At 47.2% G+C, this 27,664-nt stretch overlaps 1 protein-coding gene across 2 annotated transcripts in view; it reads right to left on the minus strand.

The window, feature by feature from the left end:
• The window catches only part of IREB2 (iron responsive element binding protein 2), a 44,745-nt gene extending 18,140 nt beyond the window's left edge, over positions 1-26,605 (minus strand). Inside the window, exons 1-10 of one of the 2 annotated variants that reach the window (XM_027068325.2) lie at positions 26,448-26,604; positions 25,141-25,230; positions 13,895-14,060; positions 12,217-12,354; positions 11,068-11,286; positions 7,687-7,756; positions 7,062-7,245; positions 6,194-6,333; positions 2,815-2,986; positions 890-990 (exon numbers count right to left, since the gene is read on the minus strand). In XM_027068325.2, the coding sequence (XP_026924126.2) occupies positions 890-990; positions 2,815-2,986; positions 6,194-6,333; positions 7,062-7,245; positions 7,687-7,756; positions 11,068-11,286; positions 12,217-12,354; positions 13,895-14,060; positions 25,141-25,230; positions 26,448-26,466 (1,299 nt within the window). In that variant the 5' untranslated portion in view covers positions 26,467-26,604. Of the gene's footprint in view, positions 1-889; positions 991-2,814; positions 2,987-6,193; positions 6,334-7,061; positions 7,246-7,686; positions 7,757-11,067; positions 11,287-12,216; positions 12,355-13,894; positions 14,061-25,140; positions 25,231-26,447 lie in introns of both variants that reach the window. The other variant, XR_008298876.1, reaches the window with a different exon arrangement.
• Positions 26,606-27,664: the final 1,059 nt, after the last annotated feature.

Here is a 27,664-nt window from a genome sequence, read left to right on the forward strand (position 1 = left end):
AGAGCTGAAAGGGACCAGAAAACGAGGAGCTCACACAAGTGCGCTCCCTACGATCTGCTCTGGCCCTCCACACACCTAGGTGGGCTCACATATGCACCCAACAGTCAGCACTGTGCCAGGCGCACCAGGGCGGAGGGCACGGCACCACACAAACTGAGCATGCCTCTCCTCTTACTGGCATTCTGGCAGGGGAGACAGGCAGACACGTACAGAAATTAATACATTTCAGGCAAGGACACATGCTATGAAGAAAAATAAAGCTGGGTTGAGAAAGTGGATAACCAGACCTATGACAACACCAAGTGCTTTTAGATGCTTACCACGCTCCTAGAAAATGAATTGTATTAAAATTCAGACTTCCCTGAAAGTGAATTTTACTTACTTCAATATAAACTTCCAGAAGGTAAGAAATATTGGCTTAGATTCATTATAAAATATCTTTAACATGTAAGACCACATAACTGTATACCCTTTCATAACATATTTTTATAAATACAGACATTAACCAGATGCAGGCCTCATCAGAATTGATATTTTCAGAGGATATCTGACTCTTTTCATAAAGTAGAAAAAAAATTAGATTTGATAAAATGTTGTAAAACTACTGAGTAAAATCTAAGCAGGGTCATAAATAACATTTACTCGTTAAATGTTAAATAATGATAGCTGACACTGAGCACTTTCTGGGTCCCTAAAACCGTTCGAATACATTTCTATTTAATCCCTTAAGAATACCTTCCTATTTTAGAGGTGAGGAAGCTGAGGCAGAAAGGCTAGATAACATGCCCACAGCCGTCCTGCTGGTAAGTCCCAGAGCTGGTACTCAAACCCGGTGGCTAAGCTGCAGAACACACACCCTGACGGCGACAAGGGGCCTCTCTGCACACACCTGGGAGTACTCAGGTTCTCCTAAGTTCTTCTGGTCATTTCGAAACAACTTCACAGCTTTAAGGTATGTTTCCATCGACTCGAGTTTGGCTTTGTCAAAACCTAAAATGAAGATTAAGAACAACAAAAATACAGTAAGAGAAATCTTTGGAGGTACTGAATTCCAATGATGAGCAAGAAACAGACATTACACATTACTACTCAGAACAGATTTCTTTACAAACTACCCCTTGATGTTGTTCTCAAGAGCAGTAAAAATTTTGCCCTTGGTGAAAACTCTGCTTTATAAAACACACACCAGTCCCCCTTTAAAAGCTACTCAGAGACAAGATGAGAAATACGGAGCCAGTTCTAGAAAACTCACAAAAAAAGTTTGCAGAAGATAAATCGATAACTACACTGAATATAACAAATGATCACCCACCACGAAGGACACTCATTACTTTTCCTAAAAAAAAAAACACGAATAATCAAAATGGAAAAATAAGTGAATGTTAAGAAAGGGTTCACAGAGCAGTGAGAGAGATCTAACAGGATCTTCCAGAAATCAAAACCATCAGATGGTTAGCAAGAAGAGCTCCAGTTAAATATTTGGGCAGCTCTCAGCCAGCATGACTAGAAGTAACTGTGGCCAACTGCATTTCCAACGACTGATGCAACAGCACACACCCAAACTGTGTGCTCACAATGTGCCAATGACAGCCCTCCATCAAGAGGCAGAGATCGGCCCTTGAAACTGAGCCATGGGACTGTCGACCGGCTGGCAAACACTCTCTCCCAGGTCAGCCGCCCTTGGAAAGCCACCATGTAAGTGAGCCCAGGTTACATGGAGAGAACACACATGGAAGCTGTGGCTGACAGTCCCCGCTAAGAACCCGCTGATGGCCAGCATTCAGTGCCAGACATGCGAGCTCGCAGTTGTCAGGACTGCAGGCCTGAGCCGCCAAGTTTTGCATCTGACACCCTAGACCCCACGGAGCAGAGACAGGCGGCCTCTCCGTCTAAACCACGGACTTGCTGAAACCACGCGGCCACACGTGATTATTGCCGGTTTGAGCCACTAAGCTTTAGGATAATTTCTTACGCAGCAACACATCATTACTACACAACTCATATTAACATGTGGGAAGGAGGCATCTCAACCATTTCACTTTCAAATGTTCTAACAAACCCAGTTTAGAGAAAGCTCTGCATTCAGTAAGAATCATTCCCTCCAACATTCCAAGTGACCAAGTGTCCATTTTGCCATTTGACTTACGAATTTATAAAATCTTCCCCCCAACTGAAGAATACTAGACCTCACCCCCCAAATACCCTTATGACGAGAGATTAGTTCAGCAATGGCCTCTTGAAAAGGGAAGCGGACCACATAAAAAGGAGAGCCGGGGTCTTAAGAAACATGAGCACATCCTGGTCTTACAGGTATTTCTACATTAAACCTTCAATAGAAGACGGACAAACGTCTTGCTAATCAAGCTACAAAAAAGATTTGGAGCCTGTAATCCTAGGCTGCTTTTCACAAGATTATGTGCTTAGTCTTCAGACAGGGCACCGGTCCCCAGCCTTTGTGTGGTGGCTCCTCTGTTCCTGTTAAGGGGACAGCTGCACACATGTGCCAGCCTGACTTCCACTAAACTGCAGCCTTTGTCCCTAAGAAGGGTGTGGTAGCCGTCATTCCTGGAACAAGTGAGGTAAGGATCTGCAGTTTGAGTAATTCCTTTAAAATACTGTAGACGGGCCACAGGGGACCAGGTTTTGAGAACACAATACTCTTTCAAGAATGTGAGGCAGTTTATTTGAAAGCCAGTTTCAACATCATAATTTCCTGAATATTCAATAACCTGCACAAGGTAGTTTATTACAAGTTATTTCAGACAAACACACTGGAGACAGTAACACGCTTACCCTACCGATCTGTCATCTTACCTGTATGTTCTAAATGTTTTAATGTCACATTGTCAACAGGGAAAAAGCTGAGGGTAGCACCGTACTCTGGACACATGTTTGCTATTGTAGTCCGATCCACTATAGATAACTGTGAAACTCCACTTCCAAAAAACTCAACAAACTTTCCAGCCACTCCTACTTGCCTGAGGTGCTATGTAAAGGGATACACAGAAACGCACACAAAATTAGTAATGAGAAGATTGGCAAGGATTCTCTGAAAACTGCAAAATCTAATGTTTAACCCCTACCAGTAACAGTGAATGAAAGAGGTTCTCTGTTGTTCTTACCAAACATCAACTCGTTCTGGGTCTGCAGATATTTTAAGCAAAAAGTCAACAGAAGAGTGGCCCCGTGTCACTGTCAGGCAGGGTCAAAAGGTCTTACAAGCTGAAAATGGCTAAGATCCACACGTGCACGTCCCTGAAACGGAGGTGCACTCTGGACTCGGCGCGGCTGTTAGCTTGGCAGCCCTCTTTCTCTCACAGCAGCACGTAAAACCGTGGTGCTTCTAAGTGCGGATGGCATCTCGCATTTAACGGAACACTAACACACTGATAAAACTGTGTATTTAAATACAAAAATATGGGGGCGCCTGGGTGGCTCAGTCGGTTAAGCGTCCGACTTCGGCTCAGGTCGTGATCTCGCGGTCCGTGAGTTCGAGCCCCGCGTCGGGCTCTGTGCTGACAGCTCAGAGCCTGGAGCCTGTTTCAGATTCTGTGTCTCCCTCTCTCTCTGCCCCTCCCCTGTTCATGCTCTGTCTCTCCCTGTCTCAAAAATAAATAAACATTAAAAAAATTAAATTAAATTAAATACAAAAATATGTACCGGCTATAAAAATTCTTCAAATTCTAACCTTGGTCCAAATATTTACAGCTTCGTTAATTATTGGTAAGTTTCATTCTGACAGGACGTCACATGTGGCTTCAAACTTCGTTCCTTGTCAAGCCATGTTTGTGACTTGTCACCAAACAGCAGCAGCCTCAGCCTGGACGAGGACAGCGCCCAGGGAGGGAACTGGGGACAACCTTCAACCCGTGAGTGATACTCAGTCCTAACGGTCTAGAGGTGCTGGGGGCCACTGAATCCAGACTCTTTCATAAAAGGCTAAGATGCTTCTTTACATTGCTGGCTACAGTTGTGAGGATCCGAGCAACACAGGGAAGATACACCAAGGCAACCGCTGTCACCAAGTCAATGAGGCACAACAATATACATGTGGAAAACAATACACGACTCATCCTATAAAAATCACGAATAGAACAGAACCTCAAAACAGAAATAAAGTATTTAATAAATGAAACATACAGGAAAGATTTAATTCTTGTATCAATATACCCAAATTTAAAAACATATAATACTGTTACAAGGAACAAAGCCAGGGGCGCCTGGGTGGCTCAGTCGGTAAAGTATCCAACTTTGGCTCGGGTCATGATCTCATGGTTCGTGGGTTTGAGCCCCGTGTTGGGCTCTGTGCTGACAGCTCAGAGCCTGGAGCCTGTTTCAGATTCTGTGTTTCCCTCTCTCTCTTCCCCTCCCCCACTCATGCTCGGTCTCTCTCAAAAAAAAAAACATTAAATTTAAAAAAAACAAAAAACAAAGCCAGAGGGGTCTAAAAAGTGGCATTTATTTTCAGGATGTCCAGAGGAGAGTGTGGATTTCTCTAAATCCATAATGAGATATTCCTTTTCCTTTAGAAATGATCCTGCAATTCTCAATTTAGCTTCTTGATCTTCTGGGGCCATACACTGAATCAATCATTTCTGCAAGGCGTCAGATTTTTCCTAATTAGGGAAGAAGGATCAACACTAAATGCTAAGAAGGAAGCAGGACCATTTTCTTCCTCTGCAGAGAATCTCGAAAGCCTTCAGACCAGCAATCTAACCAGACAAGTGGCTGCTCCAGGATCTGAATTGGAGCTATAGGTGGGATATTTCCCATGTGCATTTGTTTAACAGAATGGACTTAATCATTAAAATAGAATTAGTCAAGGGGCATCTGGGTGGCTCAGTCAGTTCAGCGTCCCACCTCGGCTCAGGTCATGATCTCACAGTTCATGGGTTCGAGCCCCTCATCAGACTCTGGGCTGACAGCTCAGCCTGGAGCCTGCTTCAGATTCTGTGTCTCCCTCTCTCTCTGCTCCTTCCCTGCTCGCACTGTCTCACTCTCAAAAATAAGCGTTGAAGAAACAATTTTTTAATAAAATAAAATGTAACTAGTCAAAACCAGAAATCTAGGGGGCACTGCCTGGGTGGCTCAGTTGGTTGAGTGTCCAACTTTAGCTCAGGTCACGATCTCACAGTTCATGAGTTTGAGCCCTGCATGGGGCTCTGTGCTGATAGTTTGGAGCCTGGAGCCTGCTTCTCATTCTGTGTCTCCCTGTCTCTCTGCCTCTCCCCTGTTCACACTTTGTCTCTAAACGTTAAAAAAAAAATTTTTTTTTTCAAAATCAGAGATTTAGGATGGACAGTTACAAATTGCTGTTCACTAGGAAACTCTAGAGTACATGTACTAAATGCACGCAGCCAATATTTTTAAAATTCAGATGAAGTTTTTATAAAATCTTTCTAAAGTGTTTAAACAGCCAAGAGAAAATCTTGACCCTCCCACACTTCTACAGTCCGTATTATCCAGTAGAATAGTTTCTCGAGGGCAAATGATTCATTTAAGTATTAAAAGAGATGCGGGGGTGGCACCTGGGTGGCTCAGTCGGTTGGGCGTCCTACTGCAGCACAGGTGATGATCTCACAGTTCATGAGTTCAAGCCCTGCACTGGGCTCTCTGATGTCAGCACAGAGCCTACTTGGGAGTCTCCGTATGCCTCTCTCCCTGCCCCTTCCCCGCTCACACACGTGTGCTCTGTCACTCTCTCTCAACCATTAAGAAATAAATAAAATTTTTAAAAGCAGCATTCAAGGAGATGCAATTATTTTCCTAAATACGATTTTCTAATCCAGGGGCAACAAGCGCTTACTGAGGCAACATGGCTGAGAGCCCAGGGCCGAGGGCCTGGCCGGCCTGGTAGGGGCCTTGCTCCACCTCCCACTGCTCGGCCCAGTGTCCCTTCCGCAAGTCACGGAGCCCAAGGGTATGTCCATTTTCTCAGAATGGAAATGGGGACAGTCCTAGGACCGACGCCACAGGCTTGTAATGAGGAACACGCGAGTCAACGTGTCACGTGAACAATGGTCCAACACCCTAGACAAAGGGAGGGTTCCCGACCGCTGCCGTGATTGTGAGGACAGCTGCGAGGCCACGGCCAGGGAGGCCAGAGCCCTGAGGATGCGGCAGCAACTGCAACCCTGCTCTCGAGGGGCCCCTGTGCTTCACGCCCACTGAGTCACACAGGTGCCACAATTACCTTCGTGATGCCAAGAACAACATCTATGGACGTAACAAAAGGGTTTGACGAGCCAGTTAGCTCACATCCCACCACCTCCGGCAACGTAAGAGAAACGGGCAGGCCAAGCATAACTGCTTCTGTCTCGATGCCTCCAACCCCTGAAGTGACAAAGACAAACGTTAGCGCGGCACAGTTCAACTGTGGTTCTCTCTGGGGCACCGAGCGCTCTGAGTGCTTGAGGAGCTGGTCTGACCACACTCGCTCTTACTGTGCATGTGGACCCAAGTCCTAAGGAATGACTCCACTCACGTGGTTGAAAGAAATTGGTGCTCACCTTCCTATTAAATTCAATAAACAGTCTTTATTAGGCCGAGTACCGCGCTAGGCTCAAGGCATAGATATGAACGGAACCCAGAACCGCCAACCTCAAGAGGCTCCGTCCAATGACAAAGACTTCTTGACCCGGCAAAGAGGGCATGCGCCCTGCCAGAGGGACAGCCTGGGCAAAGCCACGAGGCGTCCAGTAAAAGCACAGCCCACGCTGGGCAGTAAACACTCGTGTGCAAGACACGCGTGCACGAACGGCCAGGAGCAGTCACACAGGCCTAGAGCACAGGCCTAGGCCGCATCGCCTTCACAGACAACGTTCCACCACGGCTGCTCCACAACAGCAGTGCCCGGCCGGGCGCTGCACACCGTGTACATAAACCCTCCCTCACGCCACACTGTCCGCAAAGGCTAACACTCGTTTTTGTTGCTATGACAGAAGAAGAAACAGCCTCGAAGAGGCCACAGAGCCCGCCGACCAGCTACGTATGCTCTTTTGCAGTGTTCCTGAATCATCTCCCCCCACCCCCAAATTAAATATATTTAGTCATCTACTTACCCCACCCCAGAATCCCCAATCCATTCACCATGGTTATATGAGAGTCTGTGCCGACGACGCTGTCCGGGAAGAGGAGGTCTTTTTCTTCGAAAACCACTCTTGACAAATACTCTAAGTTAACTTGATGAGCCATCCCAGTTCCGGGAGGGATTACAGCCACATTCTTAAAAACTCTTGAACTCCACTATATTATGTTTGCATTTTAAAAAATCCAAGCGTTAGTACATCACCTTGTGCTCACAATCAAGATGCAATATTGACACAAAAAATACTTTACCGACGTTCAATATGGTCAAAGTTGATAGCATACACGTAAAAACAAATATGTAAATACTAACCCTAAACATATTCATTTTGCAGATTATTAAATCAAAATTAGGTGAAAGAAAAATGATCTAGTAAGTCCAGATAAATGGTAGTTTTCTGTGTCCTAGGAACCACAGTGAATTACAGTCACTTAGTTTTTATCTTGTTTTATACACTGGGGTTTCCAACAAGATCTCATTTGAAGGAGGAAAAGGGATCCACTGCTACAAAGCATTTAAGAACTACTAAAGGACATAAAAACTGTACTCATCACTATTTTATAAATTTAAATATAAAAATTTCCTCAAATCATGTGTACCTTGAAAAACTGAAGCCTCTCTCGATTTCTGCCAAATTCTACTTCTTGGTTTTTTAACACTGTTTCGGGTCTAAAAGGAAGAAAAGCCAGCATTACACGTATGTATTACACAGAAGACTTACCTTGTTTCTAAGAATTCATTCTCACGAGCACACACACATCTTAAAAACTCCTGGAACAGCAATTTACCAGAGAGACTTCTCAGAATCAGCGGCTTTCTCGCAACACAGAAGTTCTGTTTTAAACACCACACCAGAAAGCTATTCCATCCCAGTGTCCCGAACCGTACTGACTCACTGTGTGAGCTGGCTCAACGTATCAAAAAGAACAGAGCAACCTTTGCTGGAGCCCCCTCAGCAGGAAGAGGGAGGGCAGTGGTGTGGCCTGCACCCAGCACATGCACTTCCCTTCCCCCCGCTGGGCCCCGGTGCCAGCACGGCCGGGCGGCGTGGATAGTGCGGCACAGCGGTGACCACGGTGCGACGCCACTTCGCGCCTAAGAAACTTTCAGCAAAAACCTTGTATTCAACTCACCCAAGTTGGAAAGTTCTATCTTATGTAGAGGTGTATGGACTATAAACATATCTTACATAAATTATTTAAACTAAGAGATAAAAAACGATCCACCTCCAAACAGTAAACACTGTGCCACTTTTAGAAAGCTATTTTTATCTAACGGACATTTAAAAAATGATCTCTAGGGGCGCCTGGGCGGCTCAGTCGGTTGAGCATCCGACTTCGGCTCAGGTCATGATCTCACGGTTCGTGGGCTTGAGCCCCGCGTCAGGCTCTGTGCTGACAGCTCAGAGCCTGGGGTCTGCTTCTGCTTCTGTGTCTCCCTCTCTCTCTGCCCCTAACCTACTCACATTCTGTCTCTGTCTCTCTCAGAAATAAACATTAAGAAGAAAAATTTTTTTTTTTAAATGATTTCTAGCAGTGTTAAGGTACTTCGCCTGCCAGCTGGCGATTGTTAACTAGAGTATCAATACGACTTAAATTATACACGTTCTCCAGGGTCCAGAAAATTACAGTTGTTTGTCAACTTAAAAAACAAACAAAAAGAAACAGGGCTCCTGAGTGGCTCAGTCAGTTGGGTGTCCAACTGCGGCTCAGGTCATGATCTCATGGTTCATGGGTTCGAACCCCACGTCGGGCTCTGTGCTGGCAGCTCAGAGCCTGGAGCCTGCTTCGGATTCTGTGTCTCCCTCTCTCTCTGCCCCTCCCCTGCTCACACTCTGTCTCTCTCAAAAATAAACAAACTTTAAAAAAATTTTTTAATAAAAAAATGAGTAAACATTAAAACCAAAAAAACAGGGGCGCGTGAGTGGCGCAGTCGGTTAAGCGTCCGACTTCAGCCAGGTCACGATCTCGTGGTCCGTGAGTTTGAGCCCCGCGTCAGGCTCTGGGTTGATGGCTCAGAGCCTGGAGCCTGTTTCCGATTCTGTGTCTCCCTCTCTCTCTGCCCCTCCCCCGTTCATGCTCTGTCTCTCTCTGTCCCCCAAAAAATAAATAAACGTTGAAACAAAACAAAACAAAACCAAAAAAACAGACAGGCGCCTGGTGGCTCAGTCCGTTCAGCGTTCGACTCTTGATCTCGGCTCAGGTCACGGTCTTGCAGTTCATGAGATCGAGCTCTGCGCCAGGCTCTGTGCTGACACTGCGGAGCCTGCTCAGGATTCTCTCTCTCTCTGACTCTCCTCTGCCCACGCTCTCTCAAAATAAACATTTTAAATTAATAAAAATAAACAAAAATAAGTAAAATAAAACAAAGGTCATGTTGCTGCATGGTCACTCGAAGCCACAGTGCATGTCTATGTGCTTCTTCTCAGGGCTCAGGGAGCACAGCTCAGTTCCCACAGCGAGCAAGGCTCCAGAGCACCCCCCTCGTTAGCTCAGAGCCGGACTTCGAGTTAGGTGGCAGTTTCAAGGGCCAAGTGTACACTCTCAGCTCTCTGGCTGGGCCTGTGAGAAACACCTCCCTGGGACACCGACGTGCACAGAAGAGCCACTATGTTCATACGGCCAGGGACCACAGTCAGCCCATCCGAATGCTGTATAATCTGGACTCAAAACTGAGGGGAAATGTTACAACAGATTGGATTTTTAATTAAAAACAGACCATCTCAGCATTTTGTATTGTGCCAATTACAAAAAGGCAGTCCAAAAAAAATCAATGGTGTTTGAATCAGGAAGTCTTCCTTTTCAGGAAACTGATTTCTGTGTAAGAAGAGATGTTAATCTCAAAAGTCAACCTGTATCTCACCATCAGGACAACTAGGTAGCAGGAACAAGGACTGATTACATAAAACTGTCATAACCTGATGGCAAAGGACCCACAGATCATCCTGAATTCTTAGCAAGGAAGAGGTCACTATTGACTGGAGGCCTCATTAAATATTGAGCGCCAACTTGTACAACTACCAAGAATTTGAAAGATCCAATTTAACGTATCAGTGGTGCTTAGGATAAAGTATGTGTGGATATTATTCTTAGCTATTCTAAATCTTAAATGTGTTAAAATTTTTAAAATTTGAAAAAGTATGTCATTTTTTTTAACTAAACTAAAAAAAAAAAAAAAAAAAATTTTTTTTTTCAAGTAGGCTTCAAGCCCAGTGCGGAGCCCAACGCAGAGCTTGAACTCACGACCCTGAGATCAAGACCTGAGCTGAGATCAACAGTCAGACACTTAACCAACTGAGCTACCCAGGTGCCCCATAAATTAAAAAAATTTTGACAGTCTCTTGACAATGGGGTAAAACAACTCTTAAAAGTAAGAGTTAAACTTTGAAAATTTCATAGCATATAAAAACTGAAGTATAGTTTTTTTTAAAAAATTACCTATTAGGAAATTTTATCAACTCCTAAGAACAGAATTCTTTCCTGGGCAGGTCCACTACTTCCCATGGCACCATACAGGCAATTATTTACCTCAGAAGGCTCATTAAGTCTGTAATCTACAACAATCATAATATTCTTAACACCGAGCTCTTTATGCGATTGGAAAAAGCAAGAAGTCTGAAACTATAAATAGGGAATTCACAAAAGAAACATGAACGTATAGTGAGCACACGAATGGTACAAATTCACTAAAATAAGAAAGTCAAAGTTTAAGATGAGATCCCATTCTTCTGCCTACATCACTCACAAAAATTAAATATATTTACAGAAAAACCTTCAGAAAGGTTCTGTTCTTCCTAAGGAGAAGTAGGTACTGGTCTTCAGAGACTACCATTTTAATTAACTTTGCTTCTCTCAGCACAACAGGAAACACACGTATGGAAGTGAGGCTACCTAACAGGGACAGAAGGGAAGGAGACTGGTGAGATTTCCTTAACTAAAACATAACCTGGCTCGGATCAGTATGTTTAGAAAATCCCATACTCAGGCACTGGTTGCAAATGAAAAGGACATAGGATGGGTGTGTTCTCAATCTGCGAAGAAAATTTTCCTGAGCTCCGGCCTGGTTCTCCAGAATCACAGGATCCTCGGCAGGCGGTCTGGCCTCTGCAGGGAGCCTTCTTAGGCTGCGCTTTGAGTGGAGAGAGCTTTCCTGCTTTCTGCGGCTCACCACCTCCAGGATTTGGAGCATTCTGTATTGCACTAGCATTCCAAAAGAGGAAACAGAATAAAACCATCGGAAAGTGACACAAATGTAGCTTTTCAAAACGCACACAGTTTGGCAATGGTAGGTGGAATTAACTAAATGTTGTTCAATGTTAATACAGCATTTAACTCAGGTTTCAAAAGCAAATCTCAGATTGCAAAAATATAATAATAATAAAATAAAACAAAAACAAAAAACTCAAATAGGTCATTTAAGTTTACGGAGATGACAGCACAACTCTGCATGCCCAATAAAATCATCTCACACACTTCCGTAATAATCGAGCTTCTAGCAAACACCTAACTAGGTCCTTTTCCCATCTATCAACTCAAGAGCAGCACAGAGCCACAGTGCTAATCTCAAGGGCGAGAGCACTCAGGGGCTGGGACAATCCCGTCTCGCTACCAGGCTCCAGGGGGTGAGAAAGCAAAAGCCAGCACATCGCAACACAATCAGGTCTTCTCCAGTTTGACCTTGGTCACAGGGACCTTTCACGCAGAACATATGTATTTCAGGGGAAGGAAACAGAGTTTTAGCAAGCTCTGTGATTTTAATCACCAATTACCTAAAGACATTCATGGTTCACATCTTTAGATTCTCTCTCGAAGGCCAAGTAGGTTAAAAAACAAAAGAAAATGAAGATGAATTCAGATGGGCACTCCACAAAGCAGGTTCTAGGCTCAAACGTTTCTATCAAAAATGGCAGAATTCTACAAACATTAGTATCATTTGAAATTCAGACTGAGTTAAAAAAATTCACCAGTATGTACACTTCACCAGCTTTTCCTTTCATCCATGAGTGGATACTACCTCGCGCCCCGTACTCAGGCTTAACTGTCTCTACTCCCCTTCTTCTCACCACACAGCCCCACCGGGCTGGCTGTCGATTAACTCGCATGGCTGTCTGCACAAGTATCTGCTCTTACCATTTATTGAAATCAATCTGTAAAGAATGGTCAACTGTGAGATCTGTCGGACGGGCAGGGTGGACTTTCTTAGGGTCGCCTCCAAGAACTTTCACTGCCTCCCTCATAGCAGCAAAGTCCACCATTGCTGGTATTCCACTACAAAGTAAAGAAATGAAAATTATGGCTCACGCTCTTCTTTCATATGCTCAAATAATACACATCTATTCACTTTTACATTTGAAAGTATCCCTTTCTGGTTTGCATTCGTGTTAGATCATGTACTTGTTACCCAAAGTTAGACGTATCCTGTTTAATGAGAATTAAACATTACCTGAGAACTTGAGTGCTTGGGGGCAGACACACCAAAAATAACGAGACATGATTTTTAGACACATAAGGCAATTTCAAGAACTGTCTACGGAATTCTCTGTCTTAAATTCTGACACCCCGCTCCCTCCCTTCACCCTGGCCCCATGCCCTTCCTCTCAGTGCCTGTCTACTACTCCAAAGCTCTCCACGAGACATACGTATCTCCGGCTGACCACACAACAAGCATTCACCACATGCCTTCAGTGTGCCAGACACCAATGACACAGGCTGGTCAGAGACAGCGCCTCCTCTCAGGAGTCCGCACAACAGTAACACAAGGACTAATACGGCAGCAAACAGAGGGTACAAAGCAGTGGCACACGAACCAGACTTGGGTGGGGGTGAAGGAGATGTTCTTAATTATCTAGCTAACTTCTATACCTCCCTTGAAACTCAGTTGAAGGTTAACTCTTCCAATTACTAATCTCTGGACACCCAGATCAGGCAAAGTCTTTCAAGCCGGGGTCAAACGTTTTCGCTTGAATTCTAAGTGTGATGGAAACCCACTAGTATACGGGGGCATGACGCGACCCTAGTTAACATTTTTAATTAAATCACAACATGCTGTGCAAAGACAACTACCGACTCGGAAGTGTGCAAGCAGGGACACAGGCTAGAGACTGTAACAGCTGTAGTCCAGGTAAGAGAGAACGGGGCCAGGACCAGGATAGTGGTGGAAATGGTAAGAGGACACGTCTGAAAGGTAGAGTCTGTGGAACTTGTGGACAGCGTGGATTACACACAGTGGGAAGAGAGGTGTCAAGGTCAACCCCTGGATCTCTGCCCTACATGCATGGAGGCTATAGGGCATTTCCTACGACAGAAGAGACCTGGAAAGGGACAGGTGTGGCTGCTGGGCAATCAATCTCTGGATGTGCTAAGTCTGACAAGCCACTCACTAGCTAAAGACAAGCAGGCAGTTCAGCAAAAAGAGTTTTTCGACAGAGTGTATAAGAAACAAGTGCCTACTTTTTAATGAATTTATTTAGTTTAGAAAAGACAATTCTTTAAATTTACAGACTGATCTTCAGAATTAAAAACTGCAGAGCCAACCATCACGGAGTTTGAATTTTAAGAAGGAAATGTTCAGAAGGCCTGGATGGCTCAGTCGGTTGAGCGTCCAACTCTTGATTTCAGCTCACGTCCTGATCTCATGGTTCATGGGCTCGAGCCCCACATCAGGCTCTGCACTGTCAGCTCAGAATCTGCTTGGGATTCTCTGTCTCTCTCCCCCCCTCCAACGCCCCTCCCAGCGCATGCTCTCTCTCTCCCTTTAAATAAATAAATACTTTTTAAATAAATAAAAAGGAAATGCTCTACCACTCACGTAAAATCTTGAAGAAGAACACGGGCTGGGAAAAAGGGCACTTCAACATTGCGTTGTTTGGTTTTCCAGTCTAAGATGTTCATGACATCCTGTTCTTTCATCAGAAAGCCGTCACAGTTCCGCACAGCAGCTTCCAACAGGACCCGTATTGAGTAAGGCAGGACATCTGATTCGGAAGAGAAGATCACTATTAACAAGGGAACAGTCTTACCTACGTACTGTAAAAATCACAACAGCAAAAAGTTAAAGACAGGGATGCGCTGTTTTCTCAATTAAAAAAAACGGAGTAAACACGGAGGAAAACACTGTTCACGTTAATACCAGGCTTTCTATAAATTCAACTTTCCTATATGTAAGCCAAGGTTCTGAAGAAACTCTTCATACAAGAGTTGCACTGATTTGGGTACACGAGCCAGACAAGTATCTAATATTCAGGGAAGACCAAGAAAAACTGAAAAGCACAGAAAATCAGAATTAAATACAATAATTAAAACATCCCTAAACTGTGTAAAAGTCTTTAACAAATTTTTAAAAATTCCCATTGAGGGGCACCAGGGTGGCTCAGTTGGTTAAGAATCTGACTCTTTTTTTTTTTTTTTAACGTTTTATTTATTTTTGAGACAGAGAGAGACAGAGCATGAACGGGGGAGGGGCAGAGAGAGAGGGAGACACAGAATCGGAAGCAGGCTCCAGGCTCTGAGCCTGACATGGGGCTCGAACTCATGAATCATGAGATCATGACCTGAGCTGACGTCAGACGTTTAACCAACTGAGTCACCCAGGAACCCTACTGAGAGTATTACCTTTTAAGGTCCTTTTCAAAGGTCAGAGATATAGGTTACACAAATGGTGAAATATTTTAAACAAAAGATCGGCAAAATGTCAATAGGGAGCTGACAAATACATACTGGGTTACTGTTTTCTCCCTACTTTTAGGATTGAGATTTTAACTCCACAAGTTAGAGATAAAGAAGTTGTAAGGGAAGAGACAAGGGCCACACAGCCAGAAACACAAGACTGAGAGCCTGTATCCGCTCTTACTATAGGTCTGACCTGAGGACAGGGACTTGAGCGGACTCGTGTTCTGCCTGACAACAGAACACCAGACACCTAACAGAGATGTGGGCATCAGGCTCACGTGCAGCCCTCAACCCTACAACAAAGAGTAGTTCTGGAGAAATGTTAGTTCTCATCCTACCTCAGTCAGAAACAGAACAAAGTCCCCCAAATCAAGAGGAACTGCAGGGGAGAAAATTTTCTATTAGAACATTTGGAAATAATGAGAAGGGAAACATCACAAAAGCAAATGCACAAGATCAGTCTTGGATACGGCTAATTATTCTGGAAAAACAGTATCAGGAATATTTTTTGTTTGAAGATCTTCATAGAAAGCATTTAATCACATTTGTAACAACATATGACAAACTCCAGCGAAGTATCTCCATTTCCTTTGAAACCCACTGAGATAATAATAAAGAGATAAAATTATGAACAGGAACAAAGAGAGAAGCAGAACCGAACAAATTTACGAAGACAGTGCAGGGACGATGGACAGACCCAGAGGAGGGGCAAGGTGAGCACTGGGCCGCAGGCAGCCCGGGCCTTCCCAGGGGCAGCGTGAGGGGCTCAGAGGCAATGGGACAGAGCTTTCCGAGCTCCCAGTGAGGATGGTCTCCAACCTAGAGCTCTCTGCACAGGCCAGCCCTCAATCAAGTGTGCAGGCGGCAGACGCCGTCCTCCCCAGGGGAACACAAAAGCACACAGTCCGGGACGTGGGTCTGTAGCACAGGCAAGAATGGGGACCCTTCCGGGCCAGGCTGTGGCCGTGCAAGTCACTTGACTTGCGGTCAGTGTCCCGTGGGGCAAAGAGCAAGGCCGGGGGGGGGGGGGGGGGGGGACGCTGCCAAGAGGAGGGGAAAACTGGGGAGCCTGGGTGGTTCAGTCTGTGAAGTGTCCGACTTCAGCTCAGACCATGATCTCGCAGTTTGTGGGCTTGAGCCCCACATCAGGCTCTGTGCCTGTTTCAGATTCTGTGTCTCTCTGTCTCTCTGTCCCTACCCTGCTCATGCTTTCTCTCTCTCTCAAAAATAAAAAAAAATAATAAGAAGAAAATCTAAAAAACAAGGGAGAGAGAAGGGGAAAAATTAACTGCCAGACCACCTAAGGGTAGGGCAGAGGGTAGAGTTCTTCTGGAAGTTGTGGAGAGGAATTATTGACAAAGACTCAGAAAACTCAGTGAACAAAAAAAGACCATCATTACTTCCAGGAAAAAATACAAAGTCGCAAGAGACGAGACGCAGTCATCACCTGCTACGTGGCCTGGCCAGAACATTTACAGCCATGATAACCTAAGTGTGGACTACAGACTTGGCCAAAAATCGTAACTGTAATAACTAAGAAGTACATGGGATATATGGAAAAGAAAAGTGCCAACTTCTTATTTTCCCCAACAGAAAGTTAGTGAAGTCTAAAACTGGAAAATCAAAAACCAGGGGCACCTGGTGGCTCAGTTGGTAAAGTGACTCTTGATCGCATGCTTGGGAGTTTGAGCCCCACGTCGGGTGTAGAAATTACTTAAAAAAAAAAAAAAAACTTTAGAAAAAAAAAGAAAAAGAAAACAGCTATATAAGCAAGGCGACTTAGTAACGCGGAGGAGATCATCGTGAGAAATAACCATGGGAACGAAAGATCTCTGCAGAGCAGAAATGGAGGGCGGCGCAAGGGGCTACTGTTTAGTCATGATCCTAGCGACCTCCATGTTTTTGATTCATCGTTCATCATTTGAATGTTAACATTAAATTTAAAAGCAGCTGTCAAATAAGAGTGCTTTAAAAACAAAAGGAGTCACAAACGTCAACTGGACAATTGTCACTAACAAGCACTAACTTGCAAATCTGCCTGAATCTGTAGTAAGTACCAGCGGCCGACTGTGAGAAAGACAGGCGCATCCGACCCGTCCCTCCGACAGAAACAACTGCTCATTTCTCTCCGGCCTCACTTCCAGCTGGTCCCCAAGACAGTACTAGGATCTCCCCCCCCCCCACCCCGCCGGCATCCACTGTCGCGCCACCTTCCACACTGGACACCGGCTGTTGTGTGAGCGGCAGAGCGTGGCGGAGGCGACAGCACGGACTTCAAAGGCCACCTACGAAAGTGCTCCAGCCTCGGCCTTGCTCTCCCGGACTCACTCCGGGGGAAGCCAAAGCCCGTTCCGAGGGCAATCCCGCGGCAGCGAGGAGAGGCCCGTGAGGGATAAAACCGGGGCCCGGGGCCAGCGTGCGAGCGGGGCTGCACTGCCCCGGGGGCAAACCCTCCGGCCACAACCATTCAACCGCGCCACCCTCAGGTCCTGACCCCCAGGAGCCAGGAGAGGTTAACGCGTGTTTACACACGTCGTCCTTTAGGCACAACGCTTTCGGGCTGTTAGGCAGTAAAAAGTCCTACAATTCTCTTCCTCGACTGCTCTCACAATGACACATGCAGTTATTTATTTAGGACCCACCAAGGAGAGGTTGAGGCGCTCTGCCTACGTCATCTCGTTCAATCCTCAACGCGAGCCTCTAGGTAGACAGCCCAGAGCCAGAGCCACAGCCACAGCGGGTAGCCTAGCTGGTGTGGAAACCCGGGTGCAGACGCTCTGGTTAACCCCACACCCCCCCTCTGAAGCAGGTGCGAAGTTCAGGAAGGCCCCAGGGTCTCCTTCCCTTTCTCCCTACCGCCTCCACGCGCACACTCCTGCTCCGACCACACCATCTTTAATTAAAGTCCGCGCACCTCAGGGCCTTTGTGATCCCCACTCACCCGGGCGGTTCTCCAACACGGTGGAACGTCGCCTTCTCCGCCCCCCGCGCCGCCCACCCATGGACCCCCTCACCTTCGCACTTCAGGCCCTACTCGCTTCCCAGACCCCCACTCACTCACCCCTTCGTTCTTTCATCCTAGCGGCCGCCAAAACACCAACGTGTCCTTCGGGCAGTGAACCCCACACCACTTTCCTAAGAACTCTTCTTTCTGTTTCAAAAATAACATCACCGTTGGGGCGCCTGGAGCGTCCTACGCTTGATCTCGCCTCAGGTCACGATCTCAGAGTTTGTGAGTTCGAGCCCCGTATGGGGCTCTGCGCTGACCGCTCAGGCTGTTTGGGATTCTCTCTTTCTCCCTCTCGGCCCCTCCCCTGCTCACACTCTCTCAAAATAAACTTAAAAAAAATAATGTTACTGAGGCATATTTTGCCCATCGTGAAAATCACCCTCTCCAAGCACACCATTCAATCCTAGATTTACTGAGTTGTACAATCAGCACCTGTTCTAGAACATTTCATCACTCCATCGGCCCCTCCCACCCATTGGCAGTCCCTGTCCTCTCCTCTCCCACCTCAGGAAACCACACAGCCACTTCTGTCTCTAGCTCTGTTGTCTCTGGCTCATTTCATACTGACAGAATCATACAATCAGGTCTCTTAGGGTGTCCGGCTTCCTTCACTGAGTGTGCTCCCGAGCACGTCCACGCAGTAGCACGTTACGTTGTTTGCAATTTTTAGCCATCGTGAATAACGCCACTCGGATCATTTGCGGATCTTTGTGTGGATAACTGTTTTTATTTCTCTTGAGAAGATTCCTAAGAATAGAATTGCTCGGTCATATGGTAAATGTATGTTTAACATTTTAAGAAACTGCCAAGTGGTTTTCCAAAGGGGCTGCACCACTGTACGTTCCAGCAATGTACGAAGGTCCTTAATCTATTTTTTATGGAATACCCATTCCAGGGGGTGTGAAACAGCTCGATGGGGTTTTAATGGCGGTGACACGTGAAGGCGGGAGAGAAAAAGAAACCCACAGTAACGGGATAAACTGGAAGCAGCGTGAATACGTGCTGCAGCCTCGGCTGGGTCCTCCCTGTTCACCCAGAGGTTCTGCCGCGTCTCTCATGCCCGTCTCCCCGATCTCCCCAATAATCCGCACGTCGTCCACTCTCCTCGTCCAAGACCCGGCCCCACACCCCACCGCAACCCGTCCCGCTACACCCACGCGCACGGCCACCTCGGGGTTATTCCTGCCCCAAGAAGACGGCTGCGCAGCTCCCACTAAGTGCCAACCTCTCTGGAGGAGCTCTGCCTCCCGTCCCTGTGGGCACACCTCAGCACCCTGAGTCATCCATCACCCTGTCTCCTTCGCCTGCGATCTGGCCCTTTCTTTCGGGTCCTTCCAATGAACAGCCTCTAGCTCCAGGTCACACACACACGGCCTCCAGGTACTTCCTTCTTCAAACTCTCAGTGAAGCTTTCTGAGAGTCACTTAGATTCCCAACATCTGCTTCTCTAGACTTCCACACACTGTTCAGCCCACGCCAATCCGATTCCTATCCTCAAACGCCAACAAAACAGCCCCTCTCAGCAACACTCGACAGGGCTACTCATCCCTCCCTCATGAAACTCTCCGGGACTAGTTCAACACCATTCTGCTCGTCTGTGTCTCCCGCCTCACATTTCAGCATGACTCTCGAGCACACGCAGTAATAGTTCCAGACTATTCTTTAAACAACGGTGAAACACTGAATAGCCCTGGCAGACAGACAGCGCCTCCTTCTGGAGCAAAGGGCAGGCACGCCTACTCTCCATTACAACAGACCTGGGTTCCCTAAGTCCGAGCTCCCGTTTTGTAACACAACCATTCCGTGTGCGCGCATCACCTGGCCCTCTTCAGAGTCACCTGTAAGAACGGGGGCCTGCATGCTGGTACTATGGATCCCGCTTTGCCGTGGGTAATAAGCCACCCGTTGTCTCTGAGAGTCTCGTGTCTTCCGTCAGCATCTATGAAAGTACGTCAGGCTAACTTGTTAACTTGAAAGGAGGGTAAATTTTAGATCCTTTCCAGTCCTTAACACCTTCTGGCAGGACTGTGTTTCCTGGCCAGACTCTACTCCTCTGCCTGATATATATATATATAATATATATACACAATATTTATGTATGTATGTATGTATATATGTATGTATGTATGTATGTAAAGCAAGCTCTGGGTACCAACATGGAGCTCAAACTCACAACCCTGAGAACAAGAGTCACATGCCTGGGGCGCCTGGGGGGCTCAGTCGGGTAAGCGTCCAACTCGTGATCTCGGCTCAGGTCGTGATCTCATGATTCACGGGATCGAGACCCGTGTCAGGCTCTGCGCTGACAGAGGGATTCTCTCTCTCTCTCTGAATAAGCAAATAAACTTTAAACAGTCACACGCTCTATTCGCTGAGCCAACCAGGCCCCAGTACTTTAGACTGCAGTCCAGACTGAGAAAGAGGGCTAAGGGGGTGGAGAACCCACTGGAGTGGCTAGGGGGTGGACCTAAAAACCCTGGTCAAGGCCAGAGGCCTGGACCAGTTCTACGAAGTCTTGTAACCCCCTCAGATCTGGCAACAGGATTAACTCCTATCTGTGTCTGATTAGAGTCAAGGTATCGTTTCTGTCTCTAACTAGTACTAGGCGGGACAGATTTCCAATAAAGAACTGTGACCTTTAAGACACACGCACACACTACTGCCACGAATGAAATTTAAGAAGGCAGAGAGAAGATTCCTGCTTCTTCAAGACTATTTTCGCCCACTGACTGACAAGGTGGAGAAAATAAGAAAAGCAGCACCTACTATGGAGGAAAGCGCACACACGTGCACTGTCCTCAGGCACCCCTGGCAGGCACACAACCCGGCACCAGCTGCTAACCCAACAGACACGCTCTGTGACACTGTGCAAACCGCCACCCGTGGTGTAGACGGCCCTCTGTGTCCCAGGACCTCCCTGGCTGCCACGCGCAAGCGAGAGCCAGGGCCGGACAGGTCAGTGACCTACAGTCTGAGGAGAAAAAAATACCCTAGGACAATGATGTCCCTGTCCCAGGGATTTGCAATCAGGACACAGAGTGACCAGAAAGGTGTTAAGAGCTAACCTAGAGACTGAGGCTGCCATTTGGGGCCACATCTAAAGTTAGTGGGCAAAGGACGCTGGGTTGCAATGAAGCAGAGGGGGCAGAAGATTTGAGGGGGCAGAAATCTGAAGCCTTGAGAGGAAAAATAAAGAACTTCCTCAATTCTGGCCCATGTGCATTTTCTTCAGATACAGCCACCTTTCACCGGCCAGGGAGCTCTGCACTATTACGATAAATCTTTCTTCACTTGAGGTAGCAGGGGTCTGTTCTGTGCCACCCAAAAGGCCAAATCTAGAACACAAAACGTCAACAAAAGCAAAGTTAAAATCAACAAGCCCTTGGACAAAATGTGGAGGGGGAGTGAATATGCAGCTGTACCTGAACAATAGTCAGGTACAAAAGTCATAACAAAAGTCATGTTAGGTGAAAGTAACCCTCAGAAAGTTCTGCACCATGTGTAAACTTTACAAGCAAACTATTTTGCTGCTAACCCAACTCACAGCCCTTTCCAGAGTCCAGTGCAGAGACAAGATCAGAAAACACGGACTTGTGTCCCTTCCAGCAAGAGAACTACTCCAGCAACAGACCTGTGACAAGCCAGCCAAGCTAGGTTAAAACCATAGGCGGAAAAAGTCAGCCACAGGTACAGTCTTAAGTGGCTGGTAAAACAATCCTAATGTAACGACCAGCAGCGGCTACACTGGGCATCACATAAAATGAGTAAGTGGGCTACAGACGACTAGAGGGTAGACATTCAAAAAGAAACACAGATAAAAAGACTGGCAGCCTTCAAGTGACAAGAACAGCCTCTGGCTTTAGAAATCCTGGTTCCCATGAGGACTGACGGCTTTCTTCCTTCGTCTTTGGATGTGTGGAAACCACATCTTTCCTTGAGTTTTTGTTCCTTAAATCAAGGGTAAAGCCTGGAACACGCAGTACACAGTGAAAAAGAAAAATGCTGATGAAGGTGGAGGGAATGGCACGCTTTCAAACCAATGAAGCTAATGACAAGCTTGCATCAAAATTTAAATATCACACACACACACACACACACACACACACAGCAGCTTTATTTATAAATAGGGAAGAGCTGGTGAGAAGCTCACCAAACTATTATGCATTCACACAGGCAGTACGGTGCAGCCGCCGGAGGCTGCTGAGGAGTATAGGTATCCTTGCTACCTGAACTCACGCTCCCAGACTCAGAAACCAGAGGATCAGATAGCAAGGGATACTCGTATTCCAAGGCATGGAAAGATGCTCATGATACAGCAAGTAAACAAACAAAAAAAGGTTACGAAACCACACACACCGTATTTCTCTTCAAAGTAGCACATTTATGTGTATCTGTACCCACAGGTTAAAATGACAGTTTCTGCACTGCCTGAAGTGTTGTCTTCTTGCGTTCCTCAGACCCAGTCTAACATCTTATAAACAATAAAAACTCTCCTAAAAAATAGGCTTTTTCAGAGGCTAGGTTAGGATGTGGAAAAGTAAGCCTCGGCTCTACTACAGGACAGTAGTGAAGCAGTCAGGAAGGGAAAGAGGGTGAATGAGCTGGCCTGAAATAAAGAAGGGGCCCGGGGCTCTACTCCAGCCGAACACCCCGTGCTCAGCGACAGCCGCTCTGAAACGCTCACCACCGCCAGGCCAGTCTTTGCACTGTCCTCCCCCTTCCTCAACACTTCCCCTTCCGCTTGTTCTATTAACTGCTGACCGTTCTCACTCCCTATGTGCTGACTGTCCTGCATGACCCGTCTGTTCAGTATTAATTCAAGTCCTAGTTCCTTCAGAAAGCAGTCCGACTGTCCCAGGGAACAGTGATTTCTCCCCTCCTTGGAAACATCCAGAGATGTGTAACAGAGTTACTCAAAATCTCGAAGGCTGTAATCTGTGCATTGGAGCGCCTGACAGGCAGCTCCCGATCACTAAAAAGGCGATTTGCCAAGGAACTTATAGAAGATCGAAGTGAAATCAATGTGCAGGATGTGTCCACTTCCACAAAGACACCATGAGTATAAACCTGGGAAGCAAAAAGATCAAACGGCAATAAAACAAAAAACCCACAGAAGTGAAGTCATTTATGTTGTGCTCTATGGAAAGACAGACAGAGTAAGGAAGAATCCAGGCTGGCTCACTCCCCAACCACTTCAACCCTTTCTCCCTTGCCGCATCTACTGTAAAAGCTGGAAAGCCACCTATTCTGACCTTCAGCCTCCCCGAAGTGGACAGGGGCCACCGACCTGGCCAAGGAGATACAGGCAAAAGCAGAGGGCTTTTCTCCCTCTGCTGCCCTTCAAGCTGCCGAGGACAGGCACAATGTCTGGAGGTGCAGCGGCTCTTTGTGACCAAAACAACGAAGGCAAAACAGAAAAAAAAAGAAGCCTGGATCCTTGCTGGCACTGGTGCTATAAGGTCCCCGTCTGCCCAAATCTAGAGTTCCTGTTACACGGGAGAAACCACCTGTGTGCGGAAGTCACTGTACAGCAGGTTCTCAGCTCGACGCAGGCATTCCTGACACAGCATGCAGGGAGCTCAGGAGAGGGGCTCGAAAGAGTTAAGTCATTACAGCTGTCATGCTCCACCTGGCGGGCATCAGAATGAGGGACAGGAGCAGAGAAGACCGCGGTCCCAAACCCCGGTGACTACAAAGCGGGGTCCCCTAAGCACATCTCTGGAAGGCCACCCAACATGGTCCCTCCAGAAGTGCAACAAAGACTCTTTGTTCTGATGATAAACAAGCAAAACAACCCTCCACTGAAGCGACTCCTGTCTTCCCAAGTCACTTCTTTCCGATTTTATTCCCCCAAGTGAAGACTAAGAAGGTACTAATTATTAATAAACCTTTCCTAATAACCACTCCATGAATAAAACAGAGCTTTAATCCCATGGAAATAAAAACCAAATTTCTGTTTTGAAGGCAGTTGTATTTACAGGTGTTTTATTATTTTTTTCATGGTTATAAACACCTCGGTGTTCTGGAACTCAGTTATCCGGATGGCCACGAAAACTTATTTTCCAGAGAAAATTTAGCTTTTGTGTTATTAACCATTCTCTTTCAAAACATTTTAGTTATTTTTGATAGTTTCCTACTGATTGTCTGCATTTTGGAAATACAGGCCATTTTCCAATGGGCACATTCCCACATATCATCCACAGAAAGAATTCATACTTAATTTTTAAAATATCCGCACATATGTTCTTTCAATCGTTAAGCTATAAAATATGGGTTAAGAAACTTCTAGGCCAGAATCACTAGATATTTGAAAGTAAAGGGAAATAGAAGATCTTTCTTATACATAAGCACTTTAGCTGTTCCCTGTTCAAGATTTAAAAATTCACCATCACTGAAAGAATAAAAGAAATGTGAATTAAAGACATACGACACTAAGAAAACCACCAGCCTCTCCTAATACAAACCACCGCACCCAAAGATGTAAGGTAAAGGGTACTGCTCCCATTTTGGAGAACCTTTTATTTTTAAAAGGCAACCTGGTTCTAAGATAGGTTTCTTCTCCAAAAATTGAAATATTCTCATGATGTACACGAAAAACTGCCAGTGGCAGTCTACAATATTTAGACACATCAAAATCTACAGGAAGATCACAAAAGCAATCTTCTTAAAGACTATAAGAAGAAAAGATTAAAAGAAAAGCTCCCTCCAAAACGCACTGCAATCGATTTCGCATTTATCTTTTCAGTAGTTTTCACTGAAAAATCCAAACAAAAAACACTCTTCCAAACAGGTCTTCTCTTCATTGGCTGGTTCAGTTTTCAATTGTCCATAGAGTCAAGACTTCCAACAGATACCCTAGGGTTGAGGCAAATTCAGTCTTCTGAGCTCTCAGTGAAGGGTTTGACCGTGGTCAGGCACCTGCAAAGGTCTGGCAACGGTGCTGGTGCACAGGCCAGGGCAAGCCATGCCCTGGAGAACAACTCACATCAGCGGGCCCTGTTGACGGTTCCGATTCAAGTACAGCAGGTAAAGAATGGTGGGCACTGTTCACGTGAAAAACTAAAGCATGGGTATGATAGGTATAGAATATCATCAGTCAGGTTTTGTTTTGTTTTTTAAATAGTTTCTCTGCGGAAAAAAAAAACCCTGCTAAATGAACTTACATTTTTAAATGAGAAGTTAAGGTATGGACTTATACCCTCCCTCAAACAAAAGTCCCAACAGGAGATTTTAAAATGTTACAGGTATGTGTAGGCTTACCTGTTACAACATGGTGGGAGTAAATTTAAAATTTCTTCAGCTGAGCTTAACAAATGCAGTTTTATTATTGGAAACTAAATCCCTCCCCCCCACCCCGAAAATTTAAGCAACATTACCATACTTGGTGCCTCCAAGTCTAGGTACATTGAAGAACTTCTTACGTGAGCTGTCATTTAATGTTTCGATAAGGTACTCAAAGGCGTATCCTGAAAAAAAATTATGGTTTCATGAAACACAGCTACTAAGTACCTTAACACAAAGTGAAAACAAACAGAAACCAGCTTTGTCCATTAAAATCTTCTGCAATGGTGGAAACGTTCCATATTTGCAGTGTCCAATAAGGGAGCCAATCAGCCACACGTGGCTACCTGAAATGCAGCCATAGCCATGGAGGAAATGAATTTTAAAACTTAACTTTAATTAATTTCAACCTAAATAATCACGCACGGCTAGGGTCCACTGTATTGGACAACAAAGTTCAAAGCATGATTCTTGTCACATAAAAACAGCTGAAGTAACGAACTCCTGAAAAGTGGCAACAAAGAATACCCAGAGAGGAGAAATAAGAATGATTTAAATGATGTACAGGCGTTTGTTCGGGGGAGGCCCTGTCCTGAAAAATGCTAAGTACAGACAGAACACTCTGAGAACGCCACAATGACAAGGGTTGGGGTTTTTTGGTTGTTGTTTATTTGTTTTCAAATAATCGAAAGAGATTTTTACAGAGTGTTGGGCAACATGGATAAAATCAAAACCACACGAAAACAAGAAACTTGTCCGGTAAGACCCTGCCAGGTCTGCAGATCCAAAGTACAAACGAACAACAGAATTTCCCCCTAAAGGAGAGTGAAGCGAACCAAGAAGTCAGAGACCCGGGGGTCTCCGCGGAGCGTTCCCAGCTCGCAGCGTTCCCGGGAGCAGAGCCTGCGGATCTTTTGTGCAGACTCATCGCGGTGGGTGGGCAGGACCCTCGGCGTTAGCACCCCGGCCCACTGTGGGAGCGGGAGCGCGTCCTCCCCCGTGGAGGACGAAGACGGGGGGTGGGGGGGACCCGCGCCGCAGTGGGTGCTCCGGGACCGGCCGACCGGAGCCCGGCCTTGACCGCTTCCCCCTCCCCCCACCACCACTCCGGGCCGGAGCCCGCGGCACAGGGAGGGGCTCAGCCGAGCGGCGGGGGTCCACCCGCGGAGGCGCGAGCCCCCGGCAGGGAGACCCCGCCCCCACCCCGGCTCCGCGGACGGGGGCGGCCGGAAGGCAGGCGGCCCCTCCCGACCCCGGAGCCGCCGAGCAGCGGCCTCGGGCAAGCGGCGGGCCCCGCGCAGGCCGGCCGGCCGGGGCGAAGGCAGCGGGCCCGGGGCGCGCGGCCCGCCGGCCAGGCCCGGGCGAGCGGAGCGGGGAAGCGCGGCCGCGGGCGGAAACTGACCTGCAGCTGGGGCGTCCATCGCCGGCGACCATAGTATCCCTGCGGGGAGGGGGCCCGCGGGGGAAGGCGGGGGAGGCCGGGCGGGGAGAGGGAGGAAGGCGGGCGGGCCGGCGGGGGAGCAGGAAAGGGGCAGTCTCGCGCAAACACCGCGAGAGCCGCAGCGCCGGGCCGGCCAGCGCTCGCGGGATTTGTCGCCCAACTGTCGCGAGATCTTCGGACGAGGAAACAAAGAAAGACAAGGGGGCGGGGCTCCCGGAAGGCGGTTCTCCTGGCCCCGGAGCTAGAGTTACAGGGTTGTGGCCGCCTCGGGTGTCCTATTGGGCTTGTGGGGTCGAGCGGCATGCGGGTTCCCGTGGGGAATCCTGGGAAACCCCGGGACACCAGGCGCAGGAAAGCCGCCTTGCCCTGCACACTGGCCTGGCTTCACCTGGGCGCTCAGGTGGAGCCCGCGCGCCTTCCAGGAGCCCCGGCCCGGCCGACTGCGGAGCGAGGTCTCTCCCTGCGTCCCTCCGCCTCCGCTCCTCGGGCTCTTGGCCCCCTCGGCCGCCGTACCAGCCTGTGGCAGCCAGGGCGCCGGAAAGGGCTGCATGGGCTCGTCCTGCCTCCCTCGCCCCCCCCCCGCCCCGCTACGCCCCCCCCCCCCCCCGGAACTGCCGGGTCCAGGTCGCGTGGCTGCACGTGCTGACCTCGGTTCTCCAGCCTTCCTGTCCTGAGGGGTGCCCTTTCTCTGCCCAGCTACTGAACGTCAGGAAATAAACAGACCCCAGGGCCCTCCCTGCTCTTGCGCCCCTTCTCTGAGCTCCCTGACCCACCTCACCGTTTCCCTTCCATGCTGATGCTTCCCATTCCACCTGTAACCCAAACACAACTCCTAAGCCCAGAGGTGTGTATACTAGTACCTACTGGACTCATCCACAGACACCCCAGACAAAATCTCCAAAACTAAACTCCTCATTTCCCCCCTAAAACCCACTATTGTTTTTGTACTGCCTGTCTCACTAAACGTACCACCATCCACCCAGTTGCCCAAGCCAGAAACCCGCCTGTCATCCTTGACCTCTGTACCTTTGATCCATGACCCAAGACCTGGCCATGAGTTTATTCACCTCTCCAACCATACTCCCCTGCTACCACTGGGGGCTAGATTTGAACGTTTCCTGTCTGGATGACTGTGACAATCTTCTCAAAAAGAACCCAGGACATGAGTGCTATTGTAA

Source organism: Acinonyx jubatus, chromosome B3, assembly GCF_027475565.1.
Source record: "Acinonyx jubatus isolate Ajub_Pintada_27869175 chromosome B3, VMU_Ajub_asm_v1.0, whole genome shotgun sequence".
Classification (NCBI taxonomy): domain Eukaryota; kingdom Metazoa; phylum Chordata; class Mammalia; order Carnivora; family Felidae; genus Acinonyx; species Acinonyx jubatus.